General features: G+C 37.2%; 1 protein-coding gene across 4 annotated transcripts; it reads left to right on the plus strand.

Moving 5' to 3' along the window:
- On the plus strand, nt 1-26,925 carry ikzf1 (IKAROS family zinc finger 1 (Ikaros)). Of its 4 annotated transcripts, XM_052089966.1 has the most exons (8): nt 197-298; nt 6,836-6,889; nt 8,446-8,565; nt 18,532-18,810; nt 21,705-21,872; nt 22,028-22,153; nt 23,127-23,252; nt 25,366-26,925. In XM_052089966.1, the coding sequence occupies exons 2-8, from the start codon at nt 6,850-6,852 to the stop codon at nt 26,079-26,081; spliced, it is 1,575 nt and encodes a 524-aa protein (XP_051945926.1). In that variant the 5' UTR covers nt 197-298; nt 6,836-6,849; the 3' UTR covers nt 26,082-26,925. The 4 variants fall into 4 exon arrangements, with proteins under 4 accessions (XP_051945929.1, XP_051945926.1, XP_051945927.1 ...); XM_052089967.1 differs by lacking the exon at nt 23,127-23,252; XM_052089968.1 differs by lacking the exon at nt 18,532-18,810.

Raw genomic sequence — 26,925 nt, forward strand, 5'->3', positions numbered from 1 at the left:
ATGGCTGCCAGTGATGGTCTACTGGGTGTCAGCTTTTATTGGCACGATACAAAGCGAGGTGCCAAGGTCTGCTGCCTCGATTCCCCGAGCAGATTCGGCCTCTGGAATAAAAGCTTGCAAAATGCCTCATACGAGCACAGAGACAGAGCAATGCTGGGCTGGAAGGAGGAAGTGCAGTGGAGAGGGGAGGGACCGCGCGCAGAGTTCCATAGTGCTGCCGCGGCACTCAGAACTTCTGCACATGGAGCGGCGGGGGACAGCTGGAAGAGCTTCATACTGCAAACTCAAGGAATAGCAGGTAAAGTAACGCTCACGGCGCTTTCCAAGTGACAGATATTATACATGTGTAATTAAAAAGTTGTCAAAAGTTAAGAATTTTCCTCCGTGAGAGCGAGAAGAACTGGCGTAATGGAAATTGTTGTCCTGAACTCTGCAACGGGTGCACGAGCGCCGCTTCAATCCTCTCAGAGTCAGGCGCGCGTTCGTTTCGCGCGTAAACTTAATGAATTAGTTGTACATTTGCGCAAGGATTTTATTCAGTATTATTTTTAAGTTTAAATATACCTGATATAATTTTCTTTTCTCGGTTCATCCTCTTTCCCCACTTGTTTTCCACATGGGAAAAGTTTCCCGATGTCCCAAACTTGAAAATGGAACTGAGTGGATTTTCCCCCCCAATCATTTCACTAATAATGAAGTTTTGTACACGTAACATCTTTCTTCATTAAAATGTTGTGAAGATTCTGCGTGAATAAAATGTTAAAATGTACTTTCACAATCTTTTCTCGTTACGCACCTGTTGCTCACTATTACAATTCCACACTATCTTTAACGATGTGGAATTTCGAGTACATATTTTGCCCAATTTTTCCGAAAAAGTGTATTTTTAATAAGGCATGCAATTAATCGGAGGGCTAATTTGCCTGTCAACAAAATAACAATTATTTAAAAAAAAAAATGGAATCGAAAAAGTAGCTTTTGTCCATCAGGTTAGCCTGTTTATGCATGTTTCAGAAATATTTTTAAGAAGTTTTTCACAAGATAATTTTAGGGAAAGACAACGTTTTTGGGGGGCTTTTGTTTTGTTTTGTTTTTTGTCCATTTTTCTCAAGTGATGAATGCGCGAGAAGAGCTTCTCTTTTGTGTCCTTGTTTGGTTTCATTTACACGCGTTCATGTGCTCACGGTAGAAGTCATATGGGGCAACACAAGATAAGTTGTGCCAAAATACACCGGGTGAGAGACTTGAAAATAGTTAGCACATTTATTTAAAAAATAAAAATAATAAATAAATTATAAATTGACCGCAACGAAGTCCTACACACAAAACGTTCTAACTGAGAAACGAAAAAAAAAATGGAAACGTTGCTGCGTTTGTTTTAGGAGGGGACGAAAATATAATGATCAAAGTTGTATTCGTTAAGGTTTCTTTGTTAACAATAACCGCTTTGTGTATTTCATTACAGTTTTTAACTTATAGTCACGTTTTTTAGTTAAGAACTTTGATAAAGCCTTTGAAGAATAAATGTCTATTTGCGCAAACAAGTAAACGTGCACATACATTAGGATGTAATTGTTTCACAGTGTGCGTTTGTAGGTTTTGTGACGTCTCCAGCGCATACAGTCTGAAACAATTATCTTCCATCTCTATTTCATCCATATTATAACAACATCTTTTGTGCTTCGTTTCAGGCGCTTTTTATAACGTGTTAAACATATTTTACACTTTAATGTGCCACATAGGGAAAGAGAGAGATGAAATTATGAAGTTAATAAAACGACTTAACTCAATACCAGTGAAGTGAAGTGTGGCCAATGCAAATGAAGTGAGCTTCTTTTATTTCTGTGAAAGCCCCAGAAAGCAGTTCCTGCATATCATCTTTGACAGATAGCAATCACTCCATCTACACCCTCAAATGTGATGAAATCCTCACTGATGCAAGACAGGCCAGTCAATGGATGTCCTATTTAACAAAAGCTAAATAGTGTACAGAAGTTCAGCTTTCCTAATTAGAAAGCATTATTTTCACAGTGTTTAAACTGTGAATAATATTGTCTAGTATTATTCATTTATTTCTTATCCATTCATACTCCTAATGTTCAAAGAGTGCAATTTTATAATGTCTGAAAATGTGTGTTTATGTGTACATTATATCATGGATCATAAATAACATAGCATTAGCTTCATTTTTTAATAAGGAAGGAATGATTTTAGGGAGGTCACTTTTGGATAATATTTATAAAAAGAAAAAACATTTCCTACATTGAATATTATAGACAGCAGTGGGAAAAGGGAACTGAAATTGTTTGCAATAAGCAGTAAAAATGCTCCCTCACTAATTAGTATAACATGGGTGGACCAAAATGTATAACACTGTATACATATACAATGTATAAGGAAATCTGTTACATTTGTCCCATGTTAGAAGATATAGCTTAGAAGATTAAAAACGAACTGACCAAATAAACAATTTAAGTATTAATTATGGAATTATTATTGTTTATGCATGATATTATTTAATCAGTAAACCTGAAGGTAGCTAAGACAAAATATGTGAAAACTAAAAAAAAAAAACACAAAAAATTATTGTGAATGTTGCATCAACAGTATGTGTTTGTCTCAAATAGTAAATTAGATAAATCAATACTGTTCCCTCTGAAATCATGAAAAGCTACTGGATTATTTTTTCTGATGTTTCTAATCTTTTTTTGGAATACTGCTGTTTTTATGCAAAGGTACGAATTCCGCCGAAATGCAATCTTAACAGAAGATATTTTCTTCACTCATCTGATTTATTTGTAATTCATGCAAACATCCCTGAGTCAAATGATGAAACTGCAATTGTTGCAAGTACAGCTTTAGTTAAGTCATACTCACCTTTGAATGGCTCTGAACCCATCTATGGCATTTTGTCTGTTTAACGGCTCTGCAGGGTCGAGCCTCCACCCATCTCTTAAACTTTTTTTCACACTTAGATCTGTTTTCCTACCCTTTACACTCCCTTTCTTTTCACACACACATATACACAAATGCACAGACACACTACGGGTGTTTTTAAAACCCACATAGCTCTTCCTGTCGCTAAGATAGCATGCTTGACTATGCTAATCTCCTGTATTGAGTGTGACCAATGTCCTCTCATCCACATGCATACTGAGGTTTGACAAGAAAAGCAAAAACTGGTATGATAACAGTTTTGAGAGCTATTTACATGAGCGAGTGGTGTAGTGTGTACTGCCACTGACAAATCAGGAATAGCATAACATTTCATTCAAATCAGGATTTATCTATCGAAATAATACTAAAGTAAACTAAACCATACTTTTATTTGGCCTCTCTTTTTAGACAGAGCCCTCAGGTGTTAGTATCTCAGGGTGGGGGAATAACATTTTCTTTAGCTATACAGTCATATATTATAAAGTTATTTTGAGCAGTAAAGAAGCTCCTTCATATTCATCAGTAAGCAGTATTTTGACATTTTCTTTCCCCTCTTTGACTACAACACTATTTCCCCTCTGACATCTGCCCAGAAAAGGGGGCGCAGGGGAATACCGTACCACCACCCATCCAACACATGCATACACTCTACTTTTGAATGCCACAGAGCATGTTCTCATATCTCAGTTATGAAAAAAGGATAGATACAAAATGGTTAGTTTGCGGTGTGGGGTGCACAAGCAAACGAGAGAATGAAAAGTGTGTCAGATTTTAATTGCATCTTACCCTAACCCAAAGAGAACCAGACTCTAACCTCAACCTTAACGTCTCTTAAAAGAGTATCAAAACATGTATACATTTGCTCTGTATGATGTTAGAAAGAATTCACCCCCTTGATTTCATTTTTGGATTTTATTAGTGTTAACTCCAAAAATATTTATAATTTAAAGATGCATTTTCTCCCTTTTTTCTCAGTTACACAGTAAATTCAACAAATTATGAATGAATAAAAATAAAGCATTCACAATCGAGTAACATTTAAAAAATGATGTATCTTTGCACATTTTCTTCAGGAGCATACACATCTAATGCCACTTTAGATAGTTAGTGGACAGCAATTACCAAGTTCTGCCACAGATTTTCAATTATATTTAAGTGGCTTTCTGAATTTGCTTGCATTTGACTCCATATTTTGCCCTTGATGGCAACAAGCTTGTGCTAGTCAACGGCAAAGCTAGAGCAGTGGCAATGAACTGGCAAGGAAGCCAGTTGCCTTTCTTCTAGTCACTCAAAATCTGATCACAACTCTGTGAAGTTTTGACAAGAAACTGTGCCATTTCAAAATGTCCTGTTTCAGCCAGGGCTGTAATCACCATAGACATTGAGGTGGACATGTCCCCCACAATTTTCATAATAGTGGTCCACTGATATGGGTTTTTTCCATGGTTGATTATTAAATGATTACATTTGTAATTATTATTGTAATTATATTAAATAGTAATTATGCATTTCTTATCACCCACAACCTGCAATCCTTTACATAAATCACGTGCACCAAATACCTTTAACCCTCTCCATTTCACACACACACACACACACACACACACACACACACACACACACACACACACACACACACACACACACACACACACAGACACACACGCACGATCGCGCTCTGACACAACAAGCCCCCAACAGGGTTTTGGGTGTACGAAATGGTCGAAAGTCTTCCGAGAAGTGTATTCCCAGGAAGACATGGGACATTGCGACAGACGGTAGGCCGCTGGTTTCCCACTATTTGTTCCAAATGTGTGGAGCCATCTGTCATTAAAACAGGAAGGCCTTGGTTCCCCTTCTCCCAGGAGCTGTCTTCGGCTTGCTTGGCTATTTTCAGGAACTTCACTTCTCCCTGTGTGGCTGGTGAGGCTGGGCGTGGGGCCCTAGCGGGAGAGTCTTGAAGTGGCAGCAGCGACGCCGTGGCTGTTGTGCCCATCTGCTGTGGGCCCAAGTGACCCCTACATTATTAATGGGGCCATGAGCGCTGGTGACTTCTCAGATATGCAGGCCTGGCCTGAGGAAGTGCTCACCACTAAACTGACTCCTTCTGAGAGAAAAAAAAAACTAATTCTGGCCTCCCACACTGGCCCTCAGCATCACACTTCTTCTTTCTTCCATTTCTTCTCATGATATTCTTTCACTCGCTGTCTCAATTAGTTATTTTTTGTTAAGCTTTTCCATATTTCATAATATATTCATTTCCCATCTCAGATAAACTTGCTTTCTTTCTCTTTCACTTCATTTACTGGAATACTTCAACCACAATTACAATTCTGTCATTTCACTCACCCTCAAGCTGTTCCAAACCTATTTGATCTTCTTTGTTCTGGGTATTGTTGACACTGCTCCTTTCCATTCAAACCTCAAAAAAAAAAATTTTGTCCCGATTTACAAATTTCAAAACAAAATTCCATCAAATTGAACTGTGTAATCTTTAAAATGTTGTAATTAAAATAAACAAAAATACAAAAATGAACTTAAATTTTTATGAATAGAATTTTGTTAAAGATTACGACATTCAATTTGATGGAATTTTGTTATGAAATTGAAATGCGTAAATCTTAAAAATGTATAAAGTTTTATTAATTTAATTTGGTTAATGATTACGCCATTCAATTTGATGGCATTTTGTTATGAAATTGAAATGTGTGTGTCTTAAAAATAGGCTAAAATAATTTTATGAGTGTGTGTAGTGTCCAGTGACTGACTAAAGAAATCCCTAAACGTAGTCCATAGGACTTGTGCGCTATTTTTCCAAGTCTTTTGAATCCATCTGATAGATCTGTATGCTGAAAAGTCTGCAATTTAAGTTGTTATTTGCTGAAAATTACTTATTTCTTACTTTACATTTTCAAACCTGGCACCTCAAGATGCGTCTTGAGGTGAACATCTATAACGTCAAATGCCATTGGTCCTTGTGTATCTTATGACTGATCACAATGCACCAAGTTTGAACACATGCAAAACATCCTTTTTAGTCCTTTTTTTGAGCTTGACAACCACTGGTAACTTTAAGCTTATGTTTTGAGGAAAAGAACGGTGTGAACATTCTTCAAAATATCTATTTTTGTGTTCCACACAAGAAAGAAAGTCATGCAGGTTTGGAACAACATAAGGGTGAGTAAATGATGGCAAAATTTCCATTCTTGGGTGGAATCCCTTTAAATGGCAACTTCTGTGTCTTTTTCTCTCTCTGCGCGCATGTGTGTGTGTGTGTGTCTGCCTGCCTCTGTTTGAGTAACGTGTGTGTGTGTGTGTGTGTGTGTGTGTGTGTGTGTGTGTGTGTGTGTGTGTGTGTGTTAAAGAGAGCTAGAGGGACAGAAAGATGCAGAAAGAGTTGGGCTGCCGGGCTCACCCATGCATGCACAGTAAATTAGAGTGAACACGAGCTCCAATCAGCTGGCTATGCCAAACACCCGCATCCTCCATGACCCAGGGCCATCTAATTTTATGCTTAATTTTGCTGCAGTCAGTTTGCATTTTTGGACGATTATGAGGTGGGAAATTAACAATAAATAACAAATGTGGTCTGAAAGCCTGCTACTTTCGAATCTCCCCCACCCCATCCCCGGTCCTGTATAAGTACACCAGACAGTCTCAAACATATTCTCTCAGTTCACCCTGTCTGTCAGACTGGTAATTAAAATGTCTGTAGTTCTTTGTCATGTAATGTGGAAGACAGTGGTATGTGCAGCTGGAATGGGCTGTTCTTGCCAGGGTGATGGAGATGCACAAAGAGAGGGCATTCTCCTTTAATCACCAACCACTTCTCCCCAATAGGGCTATATTTGAGGCGACAAGTGCCCATGATAGTCTTTCTCTCTTTTGCTCCTGTTAGAATACCTGCACAGGATGGAGACTGAGGAGGCCAAGGAAATGTCCCAGATAGCAGGTAAGAACTGCCTCTGACACACTTAAAGCCGCAGTGAAGCAAAGACAACAGTCTTTTGACTGTTGTTAATGCAAGCACTTTTCCCGGAAAAATCAAAAATGGAACAAGGAACATAATCTGTATGCACTTAGAATTTGGACCAGCATTTGTGCTCTGTCTGCAATTTCATATCTAAATAAAGTTATGCCACTTACACTAGAGACATGATAATGTGCTAGAGCTTCATTTATTGCATTGAGGAGAATTATCTACAGTATGTAAGGGACAGTGTTGGGTAAATGACGAAAGAGAAAATGCAATCCACTACAGATTACATCTCTAAAAATTACAGATTACATTTCTGATTACTTAATGGAAAAAGTAGTCATTTCTAATTGCTTTGCTTTTAAGTTACTTTCTAAAACAATTGGCACAGAATGTGCATAAAAAAATGTCCATTTCATATTCACTCGTCCCTTCAGCTGTCACATAAACACAAACAGAGGTACATATGAACATCATATTATTAAATGTATTCTACATAAATGATATTGTGATATAATAACATGTAACCTATGCAATGTACAAAAAAGTAATTAACTTAATTGAAAGAGTAATCTGATTGCAGTATTTTAAATTGTAAAACGTTTTACAATACGTTTTGACTAAAAACATTTTTTAGATTACAGTAACTAATCACATTGAAATCAGATGACACTCAACACTGGTAAGGAATAAAGTGCATATTCTCACTATATTTTACAATAATTACCAGTTGACTGTATATTATCCTTAACAAATAAATACATAAAAAATAGACATGAAATATTGATTTGAGTTATTAATTATTTTATGTGAGAAAAGCAAGAGAAACAGAACACAAAGTGCATCAAGAGAAATGAAGATAAAGGGATAAAGGTCAATGGTCAAATATACTGTTTAGTGGCCATTATATAACAATATTTGGCCACAGAATGCAGCTTTTGACCAATCAGAATAAAGAATTCCAAAGAGCGATGTAATAATCTGTGTTTGGAATGCGGAAGTAACCTATAGCAGAGTAACATTTTTGTGGTGAATGGGAGACCACAGTTAATAATATTTGTGTGTCACCATTTGCTCCAACAGCAAAAGAAAAATCCACTATTAAGTTTCCATAACTTTCCAAAAGAGGGTAAAGAAACAGAGCGGTCAGAATGCCAAATTTACTGTCACTACGTCAGCAGCTGTATTTGAAAGCCCATCACAGCAGATTTGACTGATATTTTTTATAATGCCAGAATCATACACAAAGAATAATGTGACAAATTTAAACTTGAAAATATAAAAAGATTGCTAGATTTATGCTGCTAAATAAAGCGCAAATGTGTCATCACAGTTTGTGAAAAGGGTCCATTAGTGCTACTGAGTGTCCATGCTGGGTAAGTACACAAGCTGAAGATCAAAGCACAGGGTGTTACCCTACTTTTCTTAAATGTATTTCAACTGTGGTAAATGCAAAAGGGATGTAAAGGAAGTTACTTGGCCTGGATAGTGGGTCTGAATCTGTATTGGTAACTTCTCTACTTTCTGCTCAGGAAGGGACAGCCCTAATGTCAACGATGGGGGAGAGGACCAAGATGAGGCCATGCCTGTCCCTGAAGACCTGTCAACCAGCACAGGCCTCCAGCACAACAACCGCACTGACAAACCACTGGGTGAGTCAAACCAGCCTATGCCCAAGCTGGGACACTACCACAGAACTACCTCATTCACACAGTTACATACATGCAATGTTCAGTCGGATATAGCTTCCACTGTAGCCCACTCTTAAACTCAACCTGACACAGAAAACTTAGACGCATAGAACAAAGGTGAAAAACCAAAATCAAAATGTTACAAACTTCAAGTGTAACTCATCAAACTGATGGTTCATGCCTATGGATTCCGGAAAACCGTTGGATATGCAACAGCAGATGCTAATTTAATGCTCTAAATGTATGTTTACTCATTGAATCAGCCTACACATTCAGTAACATGAGCATTTGTGCCAGGAATAGCTGTTTAACCCACTTATAACCCCTCCATTTTTTAAGATACACTTATTTAGTTTGTGTGCAGTGATTCTCATGAAATTTGCTATTGCAGTACTGCTAATTTTGTTAGCTCATGTGATACCTTTTGGTTTTTTTGTTTGTTTTTTTTTTTTGTGCTTTTCCTCATTTGTAAGTCCCTTTGGGGAAAAGCATCTGCTGAATGAAATGTAAATGAAAATCAAATTTGAAAATTAAGAATTAACCTATTACCCAAAAACTAAACATAACTGGAATCTAACAAAATATTTCCTATTTGTCCTGAAAAAATAAAAATAAAAATATATATATAATAATAATATTTTGGAAAATATCAGGTTTGCTCGATTAGTAGTAAAAGAAGGCTGAATTAATTACGTATTAATAACTATAGTGTTAGCAGTGTGAACATAAATTGGGTTAACCAAAGGCAAAAAATTTGCGGGAAAGAATTTGGCTAATGAACAGAATGAACAGATGGCCTCTTTAAAATCTGAACGTATTTTAGTTTGGAATTTTCACATGCTGAAGTTCAAGATTAAGTCAGACTTAATGTGTGACCTGCTCACTTTGATGCTACTGAAAGTAAGAAAGAGACTGAGAGAGAGAAAGAAAGAAAGAAAAAAAAAGATGTTAGAGGAAACTGAAATAGGATGTGCAAGAGTTTCCTAAGAAGAACTTGCCAGAACTCTCTTTCAACACTCACTCAGGGAGATAAAATGTTCAGGAGCAACATCTACAAGCAGACACACAACACACGACCCTGCACCTGCACTCTATACCATGCTTTCACTTCAACTGCCAACATATTCACACTCATTCACACACCCACTCCAAATTCAAATTCAACTCCAAAAGACATGCTTTACTCTCATGAAAATATTGTGATGATGATCAGAATAGCACTTTCATTTCTCCCTTATGTGTGATACTTCTATGAATAACCAAATGATCAAAAATGTCTTTAGGATGTGCTTGATTCTTACACACTTCTGTACACCCTGCATCATGTCCAGACCAGAATACTAAGGCAAATAACTTGACACAAAAATACAATCCACAATTAGCAATCTGAATTTCATTGTCTCGTAAAAATAGCAAACGAAAGAACGACCTTGCAAAGTGATAAAGTAGATGAAGTGAGAGATCATAGATGGGAGGCACAGAATGCAAAGGCAAAACATTGCCACAGCGTGTTCTTCCGCTGCACTTGAGTTAAAAACAGCAAAACCCTTCATTAGTCATGAGTTTGAACAGTCAGGGTGACGTTGTCAATATTGATATGAGTATTAAAATGGCATGTAACTAACCATGAGTCACTCAGCACTTTAAAGACAATATTTGTTTTGTTTTTTTGAGTACATTCTTGTTCATATTTGGGGATTTAGAGACATTTTGGACATTAAAGTAATTGTTTTCGACTACTCAAGAGAAACAGGAAACTAAACTTCAAATGCAGACTAAACTCTTGCATTAGCAGAGGTTTGTGTGAATGTGCATGTGTGTGGGGGAATTTACTTTACTATAGTTCAACCTGTTCAGGGACAAAATCCGTCCCCAGAAGTTAGCTAAATATGGCAAAAACACCCTTTGAGGACATTTGGGGATGACCTCATTTGGAAAACATTTTTCATAAATAAATCAAATACATTTTTATCATTTTCTTTATTCTAAAAATGCAAAGGTTTCTTTTAGGGGTTGGATTGCGGCTTGTGTTAGAGATAATCTAGAGTCATTGTTATAAGCTTTATATAAAAACAATGGTTAATGGAATCGCCTTCATCTAGGTAGGTAAGCAAACATGCCTATAAGCGTGTCTGCATGTTGTCCCTGGAGATATCATCAGTCAGTATGTGAGAGGATGTGAGTGTTATATCTCCACAGTGCATCATTGCTTCTCTGATTAAGCCTGAAGTGTATCAAGGGAGTTATCTGTTCAGAGTGTGCAGAGCTGCAGTACGCTGTGCGATCAGAGGTGTGGCTATATGGTGTGAGAAGGCGTAGAACAGCGGGAATACAAAACATATAGAGTTTGCTCACTCTGTCTCCTTACTTATCTTCTATGCTAAAGGTGCTCCAAATGTCACTGCAATTGTGTAGTGTCTAAAGATGGAGTAGACAAAGATTTATAAATTATGTAACAAATATATTTTTTGTTCATGAAACCTAATGCATTTATTAACGTTAACAAATGCAACCTTATTGTAAAGTGTTACCAAATTAAACATGTTTTTTCTATAATAAAATTTTAGTAATCATGTTTTTTTGATGGAATCTATAGTTTTAATGCAATTAACCACGGTGTTACTACAGTAATATGGTGTTAATATAATAACCATGTTTAATTTTGTGGTTACTTTGATTTTAAAACAAAATACCAATGTGATACTATGGTACCATTGTTAATTTTGTAAGGGAAGGTAAAGGTTCGGTTTAAGGGTAGGGGTTGGTTAGTATTTAATCAGTAGTACAAATAGTATACGGGATGCAAATAATATCACTATCATAACACTATTTACGCTTAGTACAAAGAGGATGCATTCTCGGAGGCTAATCAAGCCTCCGAGAGGGATAAAGGCTGACTGCGGATGGTGGTGCAACAGAGGGAGAGCGTTTACAGGCAGCTGTCTGTCATATGTGTGTGTTTTGGTTTAAGTTCTTAATTAAATATCATTTATCTGTATAAATATAATTTATACAGATATGCCATAGCTTGGTCCTCGGCCACTCCTCCACCCCCTAATGGACGTCATCCGTGCCTCCCCAGGTGGATCGGAGGCAGTCCTCTGGCCCCTGGTGGACGGACGCCCCACTATGTTCTCGGGAACAGTAGGGGACTCTCTCGCTCAAATCACGACCTGGCCCCTCCCTCTGCCCCATCACAATGCTGATTTGTCCTTAGTATCTTCAATTGGACCTAATTATATTAAATTAAAATACTACAACAAACAATACTATACAATTATTGGTCAATCTTTTTGACCAATTAATAAAAAAACGAATGTATCATTCATAGGAGTCATACAGTGAATCAGACTACTGGTAACGCTGTTCGTACATTGTTACGTGCAATTGGCAAGGACATCGCAATAGTGTTGTCTAGTTATTGTCTTTGTGTTATTTTACAGAGCAGTCTTTCTCTTTCTTCTTTCAATTCAGACTGCACCTGAAATTGCTAAAATAAACGTTTATTTGCTGTGGCGCTGTAGATTCAGTAGTGGTAACACACCACTAGTATTTTAGTGCGATGTTCCATCCACATCAGAGGAAGAATGCAGAAGTTCAGGAGCGTCATGAAAATCATTTGGTTCCATTGTTTTTAAAAAGGTCAACCATATGTCAATTCTCAGCCCTGCTTATTGGTTTGGCCATAACATATTTATTAGCATTGCATTGTATATCATGCTCTCCAGTGAGGTGAAGGAAGGTTTTCATGGTGAAAGGGGTCGGTACTACTGTGCGATCCTCTTTTTATATGTATGAGGGTGATAGCTGGGCCTTAAACCTGTCATGTAGCAGTGTCTGAAGAGGTGGGCATACTGTGAATTTCTAAGTAGGAATTTTCCTACTCTTGCCAGTGCCATCAGTTGCGCTCCCACAGCCCTGTGAACGTTTAGAGAGAATCTCTATACACACACACACATACACACAAACTATTCACTATACACACACAAAACTATTCACTTTACATTGTTACAAAAAGTTCCGGGTCAAAATCCTACTCGTTGTAATGGCGGCCATACATATAATCACTTATTTTAGGTGGGCATATGCAAAATCCTACGAAAGATAGGTGGACATATGGCATATGCCTCTATATGCCTGCTAATGCCCTAGACTACACTACTGAGTGTAACACTCATACTGTTCCATATGCATGCGCATGCATTCTCAAACACATACTCTCACCCACACAAAGTGGTTAACATGTATGTAGCTCTGCAGCACAGAATAAGCTATGCGAATATTTTCAATGCTTTGACTGGAACAAAGCCTAAAAAAAAAAGTTTTTTAACCAGCTTTACAAACAGTGATAATTCACTTGTTAATGCGCAATTGTATGATAATGTGTGCATGCCATTATTCAGGGAGTGTGGCAACATAGTGGCAAGTGTCATAGGATCAAACCAAGAAGAGAGACTTACTGACTTCCCTTATAACCACTGTGCCCCTCAGAAGCATCATGCCAAGTGGATTTTAAATGCAACTTCAAATGCAATAAAAATGCATGATGATCATTGGCAGTCAAGTTCACCTGCAATTTATTTAAATATACATATGACCCAGCACTGCCACTGGTGCCCTCTCAAAAAATGGGTGCATGATGGCCATAATGCACAATACAGGTTTTAGTGAGAAGTGGGACACTGCTAGTAAGCTGCTTTTGATGATAAAGAGTCTATTAGATTACAGTAAAAACGTGTGATGTTTCAGAGAGATCACGTTCTGAGGTCTGCCTGTTATGTCGTTCTGTTATATGTAGAGCTCTTTTGTTTGTCCTTGTCTGTGGCTTTTGACACTTGCTTCCCAAAATGGGTAAATTAGGATGTGTGACAATCGTTATACAAAGTAAAAGCTCCTCTTCCCATCCCCAGTTTAGTCACAACTTCCCCAAATGTTCCATGAGAGACCATATCATGACAACAAGCCTAGTTCCCTCTGCAAGACTCAGGTCACATCTCACTGGTTAAATCATCATATCATTTAAGCAGAAAGGATGTCAGTGGATCTTTGTGTGTGTGAGAGAAAGAGACGCATCCTTTTATGGGTGTAGAAGGGAGATTGCATTCCTGTATTGACTTAATGCTTTACACAATGTAGTTCTATTAATTGCTGCAATTCACTCAGACATTGAGAAGTTCATATGAACCTTCTTTGAATTCAACGTGAAAGTCTTTTCATGATCCATTCAGTTCTCGATTGATAAAATGTCCCAATCTACAGTTTATCCTCGTTAAAAGTCCTGTTTCACCCGGAAATTCAGATAGCAGAAACTTTGTCTCAAAATTTACATTGCAATCTAAGAGAATCCAACATGAGCTCACAGGTTCTGGTACCATGGAAACCATGCAGGAAGTAATCACGCTCACATAAGCAATGGTGTGTGTAATTCAGAGTCCCATTTCCACTCTAAATTACAGTTTTACTCCACTGATGGTTAGGTTTAGGGTGGGGGCTGGGGTTTGGGGTAAGGCATATGGTTAATTTATTATGCATTCCTGTTACTGAAGATACAACTCGGTTTTGGCATCACCTGTGTTCATCTCATCAACACATCCAGATTCGTCCACTGGTGGCAGTGGTTTGACTTTCGATAAGCACAGACCGATTTCAACGGCAGAACTTTCGACCTTACGTTGCTGAATTCACAGTGTGATCAGCCTGGTTAATCTGATCTATCATGTGAAATAGGATAATTAATGAGAAATGGGTGGGGCTTCATTTTATCTATTAGGAATTGATTAGATCATTAAAAGTAGGCATTGCACACAAGAGATTCATGACATCAGATGAAATAGAAAGTCGTTTTAGAAGCAGAGCATGTTATTACATTTAAATGAAAGATTTAATACAAAATTGTCTTTATGTTCTAGATCAGGAAACGTTGTTAATGTTGTAGCTGTTTCGCACTTGCGGTAAAAAACAAGATCATAATTCCAATGTTATTTTGGAAAAACAGTTTCACGCATGTGAATATAGATTAACCTGAGGACAGACAGTAGTTCTGACTATAGATACTCTCCAAAGTAATCATGTGCTTTAGTTGCTGATCCCTGTAGTCTGAATGCTGAAAATGAAAAAGTTTCACTTGTCATGCTGAACAATTCCCTGTCTGTACTTCCCTTTCTGTCACTTCTCCATAACTCTTGTCCTTTTTTTTTTCTTTTCGGTTGGGCCGGTGTTGAAGCTTCCCCATTTCCCTCAGATTCCCATTTCATTATGTCTACTTCTTCCTCTTGAGTGTGTACCAGTGTTATTATAGTTAACGAAAACTAACTAAAATAATTTGTTAACTAAAATACTTTTACATAACTACACTTCAACTAATTAAAATAAAATAAAAATGATCTTGAATTTATTTTAGTTTTTGACATAATATGTGACTATGGGCAAAGTAGGACAATTTTGGAAATTGTTCATTTCTTGACACTTTGTATTATGATCCAAATGTCACATAACCAAACATTATACCTTTGAAGAAAGCTTAGGATGTTTCTACCTTATTCAAAAGTAAAAAATAAGAAACATTCAATACTGGTAAGTAGAACCTTTGAAGAGCCTCTTTTGATCAAATCCCAGATTTGTTTAAGCAGCAGGGCCTACTGGTAAAGTGGGACAGAGGAAAAATAATTCTCTAGAAAATATCTATATATTTAAAATTATTTTTTATAGTTTCTTCTACACTTTCACATCATAACATTAAGTTAACTTTTCTTGTTTATAAGCTTAAATTGATTTTCCTCAAATTTCTGTCATTTTCTTTACCATTGCTTTTGACACCAGTGGTCATGAAATTAGTTCTGCCACACATCCCAATGTATAATCGTCAATTTTAAACCTCAAAAAGATAAAGGGATAGTTGACCAAAAATGAAATCATTTACTCACCCTCATGCATTCTCAGATATGTATGATTTTCTTTCTTCAGCAGAACACAAATGTAGGTCCATGTATGTAGGTCCATACAATGCAAGTTTAAGGGGTCTGAAACTTTAAATCTCTAAAAAGCACATAAAGGCATCATAAAAGTCATCCATTAGACTCCGGTGTTTAAATCCATGTCTTCAGAAGTGATCTAATTTGTTTTGGGTGAGAACAGACCAAAATGTAACACCTTTTTCACTGTACATCTTGCAATTACAGTCCTCAACAATCATGATTTCAAGCTCGATTACACTTACTAGTAGAGTTTGCAGAGTGTTAGATGGCGCTGGGAAATATAATCAAGCTTGAAATCATGATTGCCAAGGAGATTGCTGATGTCAAGATTTACAGTAAAAAGGGACTTAAATATTGATTCTAATAATAAGAACTTCATTTTTGGGGGGTGAGCTATCCCTTTAATAGTATATTAGTTTAGATTAGTTTAGTAATGATTTGTAATCATTTAATAATATACATATGCATACAATGTGGCTCAGGTGGTAGAGCGGGTCGGCCGCTAATCGCAGGGTTGGCGGTTCGATTCCTGGCCCACACAACTCCACATGCCGAAGTGTCCTTGATCAAGACACTGAACCCCAAGTTGCTCACAATGGTAGGCTAGCACCTTGCATGGCAGCTCTGCTGTCATTGGTGTGTGAGTGTGAATGTGTGAATGGGACACAGTGTAAAGCGCTTTGGTAACCTCTAAGTTTAAATAAATTGGCTATATAAATGCAGACCATTTACCATCAAGCTTAAATGTCTTTTGTCACTTTACCCATATTCTTATATTAAACATTTTGCAACATTTACAGTCCACATTAAACATGAAAATACCACTAGATAGATGTAACACAAGACTGCCCAGAGAAACATAATAATGTTAGACTTTAAATTATACCAGTAAACGCTCAGGTTTGGCAGCCATAAAAAATACTTAAACTAAAATAAAACTAACTAAACTGAAACTAAGAAACACTGAGAAAACAAAAACTTAATGAAAACTAACAGACAAACTGTGAAAACTAATGAAAACTAAACTAAATTGTAATGACAAATTGAACTGAAATACAAATGAAATAAAAAATCCCAAACTATAATAACATTGCTCTGTAAAAACAGAGGCCAGGGGATGGGGAAATCCGCCTGGCACCACAGCGCCTTAACACTGACTTCTAACTGAGTTTAATTGTGCTGAAGGTGTTGGTGAAAAATGATCTTTCTGAAGAATAGATTCATTCATTTATGAATGAATCTTTAAATGGACAGTTACAAAGTTATCTCCATTTAATTTGCGTGTTCTTTTTCTACGCTTGTGTGTGTGTGCGTGTTTACCACGGTTTGTTGTTCTGGTTTACACCGCTGAGAGTCCTCAGTTTCACAGTGCTTCCTGTGTCTCTGTTTCCTGTTTATCAGTCATTTGTTTCAGAGAAGTGTGATGGTGAATGAGATGGTGCTTGGAGTTTAGATTTCGTGAGCTGTCAGCATAGAAGAAGAAGATAGGATTATTTCATTGTTCATATAGTGGAATAATAATAATGATGTGCAACTCACATATTTGCAAGGCATCAATGTATTGATATTCCTCTAATATTAGGGATTTAGAAAAATATACATTAAAGGAATAGTTCACCCAAAAATGATCATTCTCTCATCATTAAAATCATATTCACCTTTATGCCATCTCATATGCCTTTCTTTCTTCTGTGGAACACAAACAGATATATAGATATATCCATACAATACAAGTCAGTGGGGTTTCAACAGTTTGAAGCTCCAAAAAGGACATAAAGGTAATCCATACCTTTAGAAGAGATACAACTGATTTTGTTTGAGAACAGACCAAAATGTAACCTTTTGTCCACAAAAAAATTGAAAGATTTTGGAATTGAAATTGAATCAATTGAAGCTTGATTACACTTCCTCACACTTACATTTCGGTCTGTTTCTCACCCAAAACCCATCGCATCATGGATTAAACCACTCGAGTCATATACATTCCCTTTTACATTGTATGGATATAAACACATCATATCCATAAAAATATATATATATATATATTTATATTATTGTGTTCTGCAGATGAAAGAAAGTCATACAAGCTTGATGCAGCATAAGGTTGAGTGAGTGAAGTATTCCTTTAGACCTCTGCAATAAATTCTGCCTTAATGTATTGTACACACTCAATTCAACCCTTTTTGTTTTGTATCTATGTTTTGTTTCTATGTTCTATGTAAAAAATCCCCCACTGACTTACATTTTTAGCATGTTCTGCATTAACAATGTTACAGACAGTGATGATGTAATCTTAAAATTTGCATCCCTAATTGCGATTGGTTTAGAACTTCAGACTGAATTGTGATAGGCTTGATTTCCTGAATACATTTGACCATCTATAACCACCTTTACACTGCAAATGTATAGTACAACATTATTCATTGATTTTCAAACACAGAAAACAAGATGAATGACTGAGTGTCATGACAATGGCAAAGCGGCTCTGATGTAACATTTCATTTATGCAGAACATGAGCTTAACTAAAACTTTAACATTATTCTTTTGCAAGAACTGGAAATCTACTGTAGTTTTCTTTTCTTTATTGGAGGTGGGGCTTTCACTCAACTATTATGTAAACCAATAGTAACACTTATCTCTATCCTTTTAGTTGTCAGTGTCACCCATAGAACACAGGAATAGATTTTTAACAGATGCAGTTAAAGTTATCTAATATCCAATGGATTTTCCAGATCTGTGTTTCTCTGTAATGCAATAAAAATGTATGTTTTGCCTGTTACTAGAAAAATGGTAACTAAAGGTTGAGAGAAAGAAAATAGTTGCTCTGCAGGTGCACTGTCTAGCATCAAAAGTATTAAGATATCATGTTATGGCAGCATTAGTTAGAGAGTCAGACAAAATAACCACCCAGCCTGGCACTTTATTTAACGGGCCCACTACCCTCTTTTCCAGCCTGCAATATTAAAGTTGAGGCTCGGAGTGACGAGGAGAACGGGCTTTCCTGTGAGATGAATGGAGAGGAGGAGGAGGAATGTGCAGCCGAGGACTTGCGCGTACTCGATGGCTCGGGGGCCAAAGTGAACGGCTCCCACGCAGGCCCCGACAGCAAGCCGGCTGCCTACCCCATGGCCGGGGGCATCCGCCTCCCCAACGGGAAGCTGAAGTGCGATATCTGTGGGATAGTTTGCATTGGGCCCAATGTGCTGATGGTGCACAAGCGAAGTCACACTGGTAAGCACAACTGCCTCCTTATACTCTCACCCACGGCTACAGTAAAGCTTCAGCTCACTGGGTGCTGGGCTGGGTAGGTTGATCCGCATATAGAGAGACACAGAGGTTAGAGAGAGACACACAAAGAGCAGGGTAGAGATGCTAGACATGTCTTTAAGACATAACCAGACCATCATCAGAAGCCAGAGCAGAGCAAACAAATGATGGAACATTTTTGTATGGCATGTCTTGTATGTATTGGACTGTTAAAACTGCTAATTGATGTAAATGACCAATCTGAGCATGTTGGGTTGAAGGAAGCCACAGTTTCAATGGTGGCACAATACTTGTTGTATGTGATGTGGTTTTCGAACATTAGCATGTTGCAGAATTATTGTTGGCAATTTAATGGTAATGTCCACTGCCCGATATGATCATCAGATGTTAAAGAAAAAGATCATATTTATGTTTTGGGCTTAAAGGAATATTGCAGGTTTAATAAAAGTGAAGCGCAATTGTGGCATAATGTTGATTACTACTAAATTCTAAAATCTAGTCATTTATTAAAATTAAAAATCTGGGTTAATGAGGCCATTACAATGGAAGTGAAAGGGGTTAAATTTGTAAATGTTAAAATTCTCTTTGTTTCAAACGTGTAAACACAAGACACAAACAATATATGTGTGTTATCATGATTTTACTGTGATGAAATCACTTACTAACCTTTTCTGTGTAAAGTTATAGCTAATTATACAAATTCGGCATCATCGTGATGTTACGGCGTAAACCCTAAAATGACCATAAAAGCAAATATTTAAACAACTTAATAGCTCAAATAAAACACACGGTTCTTTTTTTATATGTAAGAGCTTTTATAAAATTATAAGCTTCACATTTCTGCCTTTAAACCCTCCAAAATTGGCCCCATTCACTCCTATTGTAAGTGCCTCACTATGACCTTGATGTTTGCTTTTTTTTTATGTAAGAAAAGGAGGGATAAATCCAAACTGATTTTTGTGGTAATCAAAATAATGCCACAAATGATGTCTATTAAGCCCAGACTATTCCTTTAAGAGGGATATAGGAAAGAGAACTAAAAGTTTAAAGAAGACATATACATACATTAACATATACATAATTTCTTTTTTAAAAATTCTTTATGACAGTCCAAATCAAGCAAAAAGACATTTCAAAACAGTCCAAAAGCAACAACCAACCAAGAAAAGTCTCTCTCGAATCAAAGGGCAATTATTTCAGTATTAGTTATTTTCTCCTTGTCTCAAATTGATATTCCACTGCAATGAACTCAAACCAGTGGGTGAGAACATTTTTCAAAAAGGCACTTAACTTTAGCATTTGACAAACTAATGAAACTCAAAATGGAAGAAAGGAACAGCAGGCTAATGTAAATTCAGAAAATAACGTATAATAAAAGATATAATGAAGTGCTTCCTATTTAAATAAAACATTTGCAGGAGGTATCGTGCTCCTGAAATGCCTTTTTAATGAGTTTCTTTTTCCGTCTTTTTGCTGCTTCACTGGTGACTCTTATTTTATAGGCCTTTTGAAGAGAGTGCCGTATTAATAGTGCTCTCGGAGAATGCCACAACATTCGGAGGAGCTGGATATTGGTTTATTCCAGGGGCGCTGATCAGGAAGACTGGCTCTCAAACACAAAGTGTTTCCTTCACTTTATTTAAATGAGCTCTGCATTTGCATTGTGATGGGCCGCTCTTACTTTAGAGCTGAAGAGGAGGAAAAAATGAGATTTTCAGATCAAATTGACCCAGGCAGTGGTGCATTACGAAACTGGCAGGCAGAGTCTGAAAGCCTCTTGTTCGATCAGGGCATGAGTCGGCGCGCGGAGCCAAGCAGCGCACGCAAAGCGGAGAGCGGCACTGACGTGCATGATGCCGCAGGCGTGTTTGATTGAGCTTTGGCACGAAGCGGTGCGTTGTTGAGGATGTAACAGCGCTGTGGAGCTGTGTAGGACAGTGACCCTGCATTCACAGTGTAATAGCGCTACAGAAGAGGATGGTTTGCTTGCACAGGTCCAATATAGAGCCTTAGACGCTCACCATTTAAATGCCTGGGCTATTTGTCGTTGGCATACTAAGTTAAAATGAAATTCAGTTTTATAGACCTAAAGGTGTTTATATAACTTTTATAGATTTGAAAGTACAACAATCAGTCACTCTCCCCTTACATTTCTTTATGAATATATTTAATGAAGGATCTTAAGAAGCTATTTTAATGCGGACATGTTTCCTCCACCATAAACAAAAACTTGAGTTTTCAAACTCAAACTGATTAGTGTGGATGCTGCCTAATACAATTTAGATTAAAAACACAATTTCCCTATATTTACGCCTCTCATTAACAATAGAATGGCATAGATATTTGAAATGCTCTCCGTGACCATACTTTGGAAAATTATGATGTTAGGAAATTATAAACAGAGTTTACAAACTTAAATGAATTAGTGTGGACGTGGTCTGGAATATAGCAAGTTGACACAGGTGCCCAGCAGAGTAACCACATGTGTAGTTCATCACAATAAATATGGATTAAGTACTATCTTATTAAGATTTTTCCCCATATAACTATTTTTTTTATAATTTTAATCCTAATAAACTTCTTTTAAAATGTTTTGCATGAAAGTGTGATATCTTGTATTTAAAATACCACTTTGTTATCAAATGCAAAGCCACTCATATATTTTAAGTGTCAAATTACTTTTTGGGGACCATTATATTGCATGTAGAGTCTCTGAAAAAGAAGAATGTACTGAAAAATAAAATGCAGTTTTTTAGTCATCACTCTTCTCTTGCAGAATGCACTTCCTGTAGTACTTCTACAGAAAATAAAAAAATTAAAGATGCACATAAGTTATGCATTGTCTTTCTTTTTTGCAGGGGAGAGGCCATTTCAGTGTAACCAGTGCGGTGCCTCCTTCACTCAGAAAGGCAACCTGCTTCGACACATCAAACTCCACTCTGGCGAGAAACCCTTCAAATGTCACCTGTGTAACTATGCTTGCCGCCGTAGAGATGCCCTTACTGGTCACCTGCGCACTCACTCGGGTAACTTATTCTCCTGCACAGTTATATGTAATTTCTTGTCATTTCAAATTGCTGATTCAACATAGATCACATGAGCCACAATACATGTATGACTCCAGTGGAAGTACATTTTATGGCATGATTGAGCAGATGTTGTTTATATTTTGAACTGACAGTCGGAAAACCCCATAAGTGCGCATACTGTGGGCGCAGTTACAAGCAGCGGAGTTCGCTGGAGGAACACAAGGAAAGATGTCACAACTACCTGCAGTGCATGGGCCTTCAGAACAGCATTTATACAGGTCTGTGAACAACAGAATACTCTCTAACCTTCCCACTCATTCCACTAACCTTTTTGAAGTTACCATAGCAAATGTTAAGAATATAGATGAAAGGTGGCCTGGGTAGTTCAGCGAGTTGACGTTGACTACCACCCCTTGAGTCGCATGTTCGAATCCAGTGCATGCTGAGTGACTCCAGCCAGGTCTCCTGAGCAACCAAATTGACCCGGTTGCTAGGGAGGGTGGAGTCACATAGGGTAACCTCCTCGTGGTCGCAATTAGGTGTTCTCGCTCTCAATGGGGTGTTTGGCAAGTTGTGCGTAGATCGTGGAGAGTAGCATGAGCCTCCACATGCTGTGAGTCTCTGTGGTGTCATGCACAACGAGTCACGTGATAAGATACGCAAATTGACGGTCTCAGAAGTAGAGGCAACTGAGACTTGTCCTCCGCCACCCGGATTGAGGTGAGTAACAGTGTCACCACAAGGACCTACTAAGTAGTGGGAATTGAGCATTCCAAATTGGGTGAAAAAAGGGATCATTTTCTTTTTTTATTACATTTAAAAAACATTATATAGATGAACTGTGGCTTACCCATAACCCTTTGTTTGCATATTATGGCTCAGATGTCATTTAAGAAAGTGTCTGGGTTATGCTTTCTTTGAATTTACTCAGAAAAAGTACAATCCAAAATTACTGCAAATTTAAGGTCAACAGTTGAAGTACAACTACCGTCATTCCATTCCTTCCTGGATTCCCTGCCCAAATATTGCCATTCAGATTTTCAGAGCCATAAATGAACAATTGAGCACATACAAACTAGTTCAAGCAGAGATTAGAATATGACATATCTTAATAAAATGATTGAAAGCACATCAGTCTTAATTATCTACAATGTAGCCTTTTTTCACAATCCAAATTTTTTTTTCAGAGGATGAGCTCAGGTTAGATATGAGTATTTGAATCTTATGTATGGTTTCTTTGTCTTTCTATAGTGAAGGAAGAGAACAGCCAGAATATGCAGAGGGAAGACATGTCTGCATCTGAGAGGGCCTTGGTGCTAGACAGGATAGCTAACAATGTAGCTAAGCGTAAGAGCTCTATGCCACAGAGGTTTGTGGGTAAGAGTTGAAGTTTGCTTTTCTTTGTATACATTGCAGAAGTTATTAGAGCAATGATACTTTGCAAATCAGATCAACTTGAGATAAATATCATAGCATTTATTTGATATTTCTGAAGAAAGATGAAAATAAGAACATAAATTACAGAACTGTGCAATGATAGGGAGACCCCACATTTCCCTTCATTTGATGAGTTCACATAAATTAAAGAATAATGAATTTGTGTATTGCTAATTGTTTTAAGATGTCTTTCAATTACATATAATCAGCCACAACATTAAAACCACCTGCCTAATATTGTGTAGGTCCCGCTCATGTCGCCAAAACAGCGCCAACCTATTCTTAGATGCCATTCTTCTCACCACAATTGTAAAGAATGTTTATCTGAGTTACTGTAGACTTTGTCAGTTTGAAACAGTCTGGCCATTCTCCGTTGACCTCTCTCATCAACAAGACATTTCCATCCGCTGAACTGCCGCTCACAAAAAAACAAAAAGCATCCAGTGAGGATCAGTTCTGTGGATGGAAATGTCTTGTTGATGAGAGAGGTCAACAGAGAATGGCCAGACTGGTTCAAACTGACAAAGTCTACAGTAACTCTGATAACAGCTCTGTACAATTGTGGTGAGAAGAATAGCATCTCAGAATGCTATTCTGAGATGGGGGTTGGCGCAGTTTTGGTGGCATGAGGGGGATATTAGACAATATTAGGCAGGTGGTTTTATTGTTGTGGCTGATCGTTGTATATACTGCATTGCATTTTAAAGAAATATTACAGGTTCAATTCAAGTTATGCTCAATCAACAGCATTTATGGCAAAATACTGATTACCACAAAAAATTATTTTGAATCGTCCCCTTCCTTTTCTTTAAATAAATAAATAAAAAATGTATGTTAATGTATTTAAAATAAAAGTGGATGGGGCCAATTTTTGAAGGGTTTAAACTGTGTGGGTTTGAAAGGGTTTGAAATGTGAAGCTTATAATTTTATTAAAGCACAAATGCTGTCCATTGAGCTTAACTTGTACTGAAACCAGAATAATCCTTTAATCTTTTGTAACAATCAACAAGCCCTAAATCCTTCAGAACTCTGCAGAATTGGAATGCCCACGATTTATATATTTACCCGCCCCTTTCGTGTTCATTTATTAAAAGATTTGGCAAATTTTAGAATCCTCAGTTAAACACAGATTTCTGCCCAAATCATAAAGTTCACTTTCAAGTTCTATTTGGGCCTTGCAATAGGTCCATTTATAAATAAATAATGTGATTTGTTATTTTATAAATCACAGTACTAAGTCCATTTGATATTTACCCCAAGTTATGTCAATTTATATGCTCATCTCTTCATTTTGGTGTTTACTTAAAGGAAAAGTTCACCAAAAATGGAAAATTCTGTGATCATTATTTTATGTTGTTGTGAACCAGACTGACTTTCTTTCATATACAGAACACAAAAGGAGATATTTTAAGGAATATATCAGTTTTCACAACACAATGGCATTGGATATTGTCTCACTTTAAAGCTCAAAAATGATGCATAGGTGTCCTAAAAGTAGTCCATGTGACTCGTGCATCAAGTCTTCCGGAGGCATACAAAAATCTTGAAGCCGCGTCCATGAGTGCGATGAGAAATGCTTGTTTTCAGTGACATCATTGTACTTTGTGTGAGTTCTTGTGTAAACGCATTATACTGAGAAAGAGCATTTTGTTACTTTTGGATCCTTTTTTAAGCTTATAAGTGAGGCACTTTCAACTGCCACTGTATTGAAAAGACAGTCCATGATATTCATTAAAACATCCTCCTTTTGTGTTCCGCACAAGAAAGGAAGTAATATGGGTTTGACACAACATGAGAGTAAGTTTTAATTTATGGTTAAACTATTCCAAATTTGATTACAAGATGATGAAGACGTGACCCTTTTTTATGAGTTTACCAGTGAGGTTGTATCAAATATTATATCATAAGAAAGAAGAAATGTCTGTTGCTTCAATGAAATTAATAAATAAAATCCTCATTGCTTACACAGTTCTTGACTTTCTATTTACATTTACAAAGTAAATTCAGATATCAAATCAGTTAAACATTTGCTCTTTTTTCTCTTTTTCACAGGAGAGCATCGTTTGTCAGAGCTCTCATTTGAGGGTGGCTCGAGCGAGCTAATGCAGCCTCATGTGATTGATCAGGCCATCAACAGTGCTATTAGTTACCTGGGAGCAGAGTCATTGCGGCCTCTGGTTCAGGCTTCCCCTGGCTCCTCTGACATGGTGGTCAGCCCTATCTACAATCTCCACAAGACGCAATCAGCCGATGGCAATGGCGTGTCAGCTAAAGACAGTGCTGCGGAGCATCTTCTTCTGCTCTCCAAGTCCAAATCAGCCTCAGTGGAGAAGGACGGCTCCCCAAGCCACAGTGGCCAAGACTCCACTGACACAGAAAGCAACAACGAGGAGCGGGTGGCCGGAGGAGGCGGTGCAGCTGCAGGTGGTCTCATCTACCTGACCAATCATATGGCCCCAGGTATGCGTAACGGAGGCCTGCCTTTGGTGAAAGAGGAGCAGCAGCGGCATTATGAGGCCTTGCGGGCAGCAGGTATCGATCTGAGCATGGCAGCATCGGAGGGGTTTAAGGTGCTGAGCGGAGAAGAAGAGGTGAGGGCATACCGATGCATCCATTGCAGGGTTTTGTTCCTGGATCACGTCATGTACACCATCCACATGGGTTGCCATGGCTTCCGAGACCCCTTCGAGTGCAACTTGTGTGGTTACCGCAGCCAGGACCGCTACGAGTTCTCCTCGCATATCACACGTGGAGAGCATCGTTTCTGAGTAAACACACAGAGACATTCAACATGCACAACACTTATACATGACTACACACATATTGAGTAAACAATTCAACTTGTCACACTTTTAAATGTTTTATTTTTTTAGACACTCTCCAAACACTGAACGGATATTTGGAATTGTTATTTTTTTGTTTTGTTTTAAGTTTCATGTGACATTGATTGATTGAATGATTGATTGATTTGAACATATGTACATACAGTATATATTTCACTTTCTTGTCTATTTTTTTATACTGTGGTGTGAGTTACTTGTGAGTTTGTAAACCAAAATAAGAATTGTAACTGAAAAAATAAATTGTGCATATTCAAGATTCTTAACATGCTTTTAGCTGCCCTGAAGTTACAAAGACAAAATAGTAAAAAGAGTAAAGCTACTAAAAACACAAAGTATAAAATTATTATACAGTATTGTGTACATTTATAAAATTGTATTTGTAATAGTAGTGAAGTAATCTGATCTATTTCGGTTTCTCTCAATTACCTGTTCAAACTGTTATAAAAACCTAATATTATTTTTGTCATCAACTTAATTTTTTATATAAATATTTTTATATTATCTAAGCAGTTTAAACAAGTTAATATAATTTGTTTTTATTTATTACAGTGAAAGAATATTGTGAGTTTTCCATTTTGTGTATAGATGACCTTTTGAAACGCTCTTATGTTATCTATGATATTGAACCACAACATCTTGTACCTGTGTGAATTATAAATTAGATGTTTTTATTTTATTTAACAGTACATAGTTTGACGGTATTTTACATGTTTACATCAACATCCTAAAATATATATACCTGCAAAATAAAATAAAAAATATTTTACAT

The sequence above is a fragment of the Xyrauchen texanus genome, chromosome 24, assembly GCF_025860055.1.
Source record: "Xyrauchen texanus isolate HMW12.3.18 chromosome 24, RBS_HiC_50CHRs, whole genome shotgun sequence".
NCBI lineage: Eukaryota > Metazoa > Chordata > Actinopteri > Cypriniformes > Catostomidae > Xyrauchen > Xyrauchen texanus.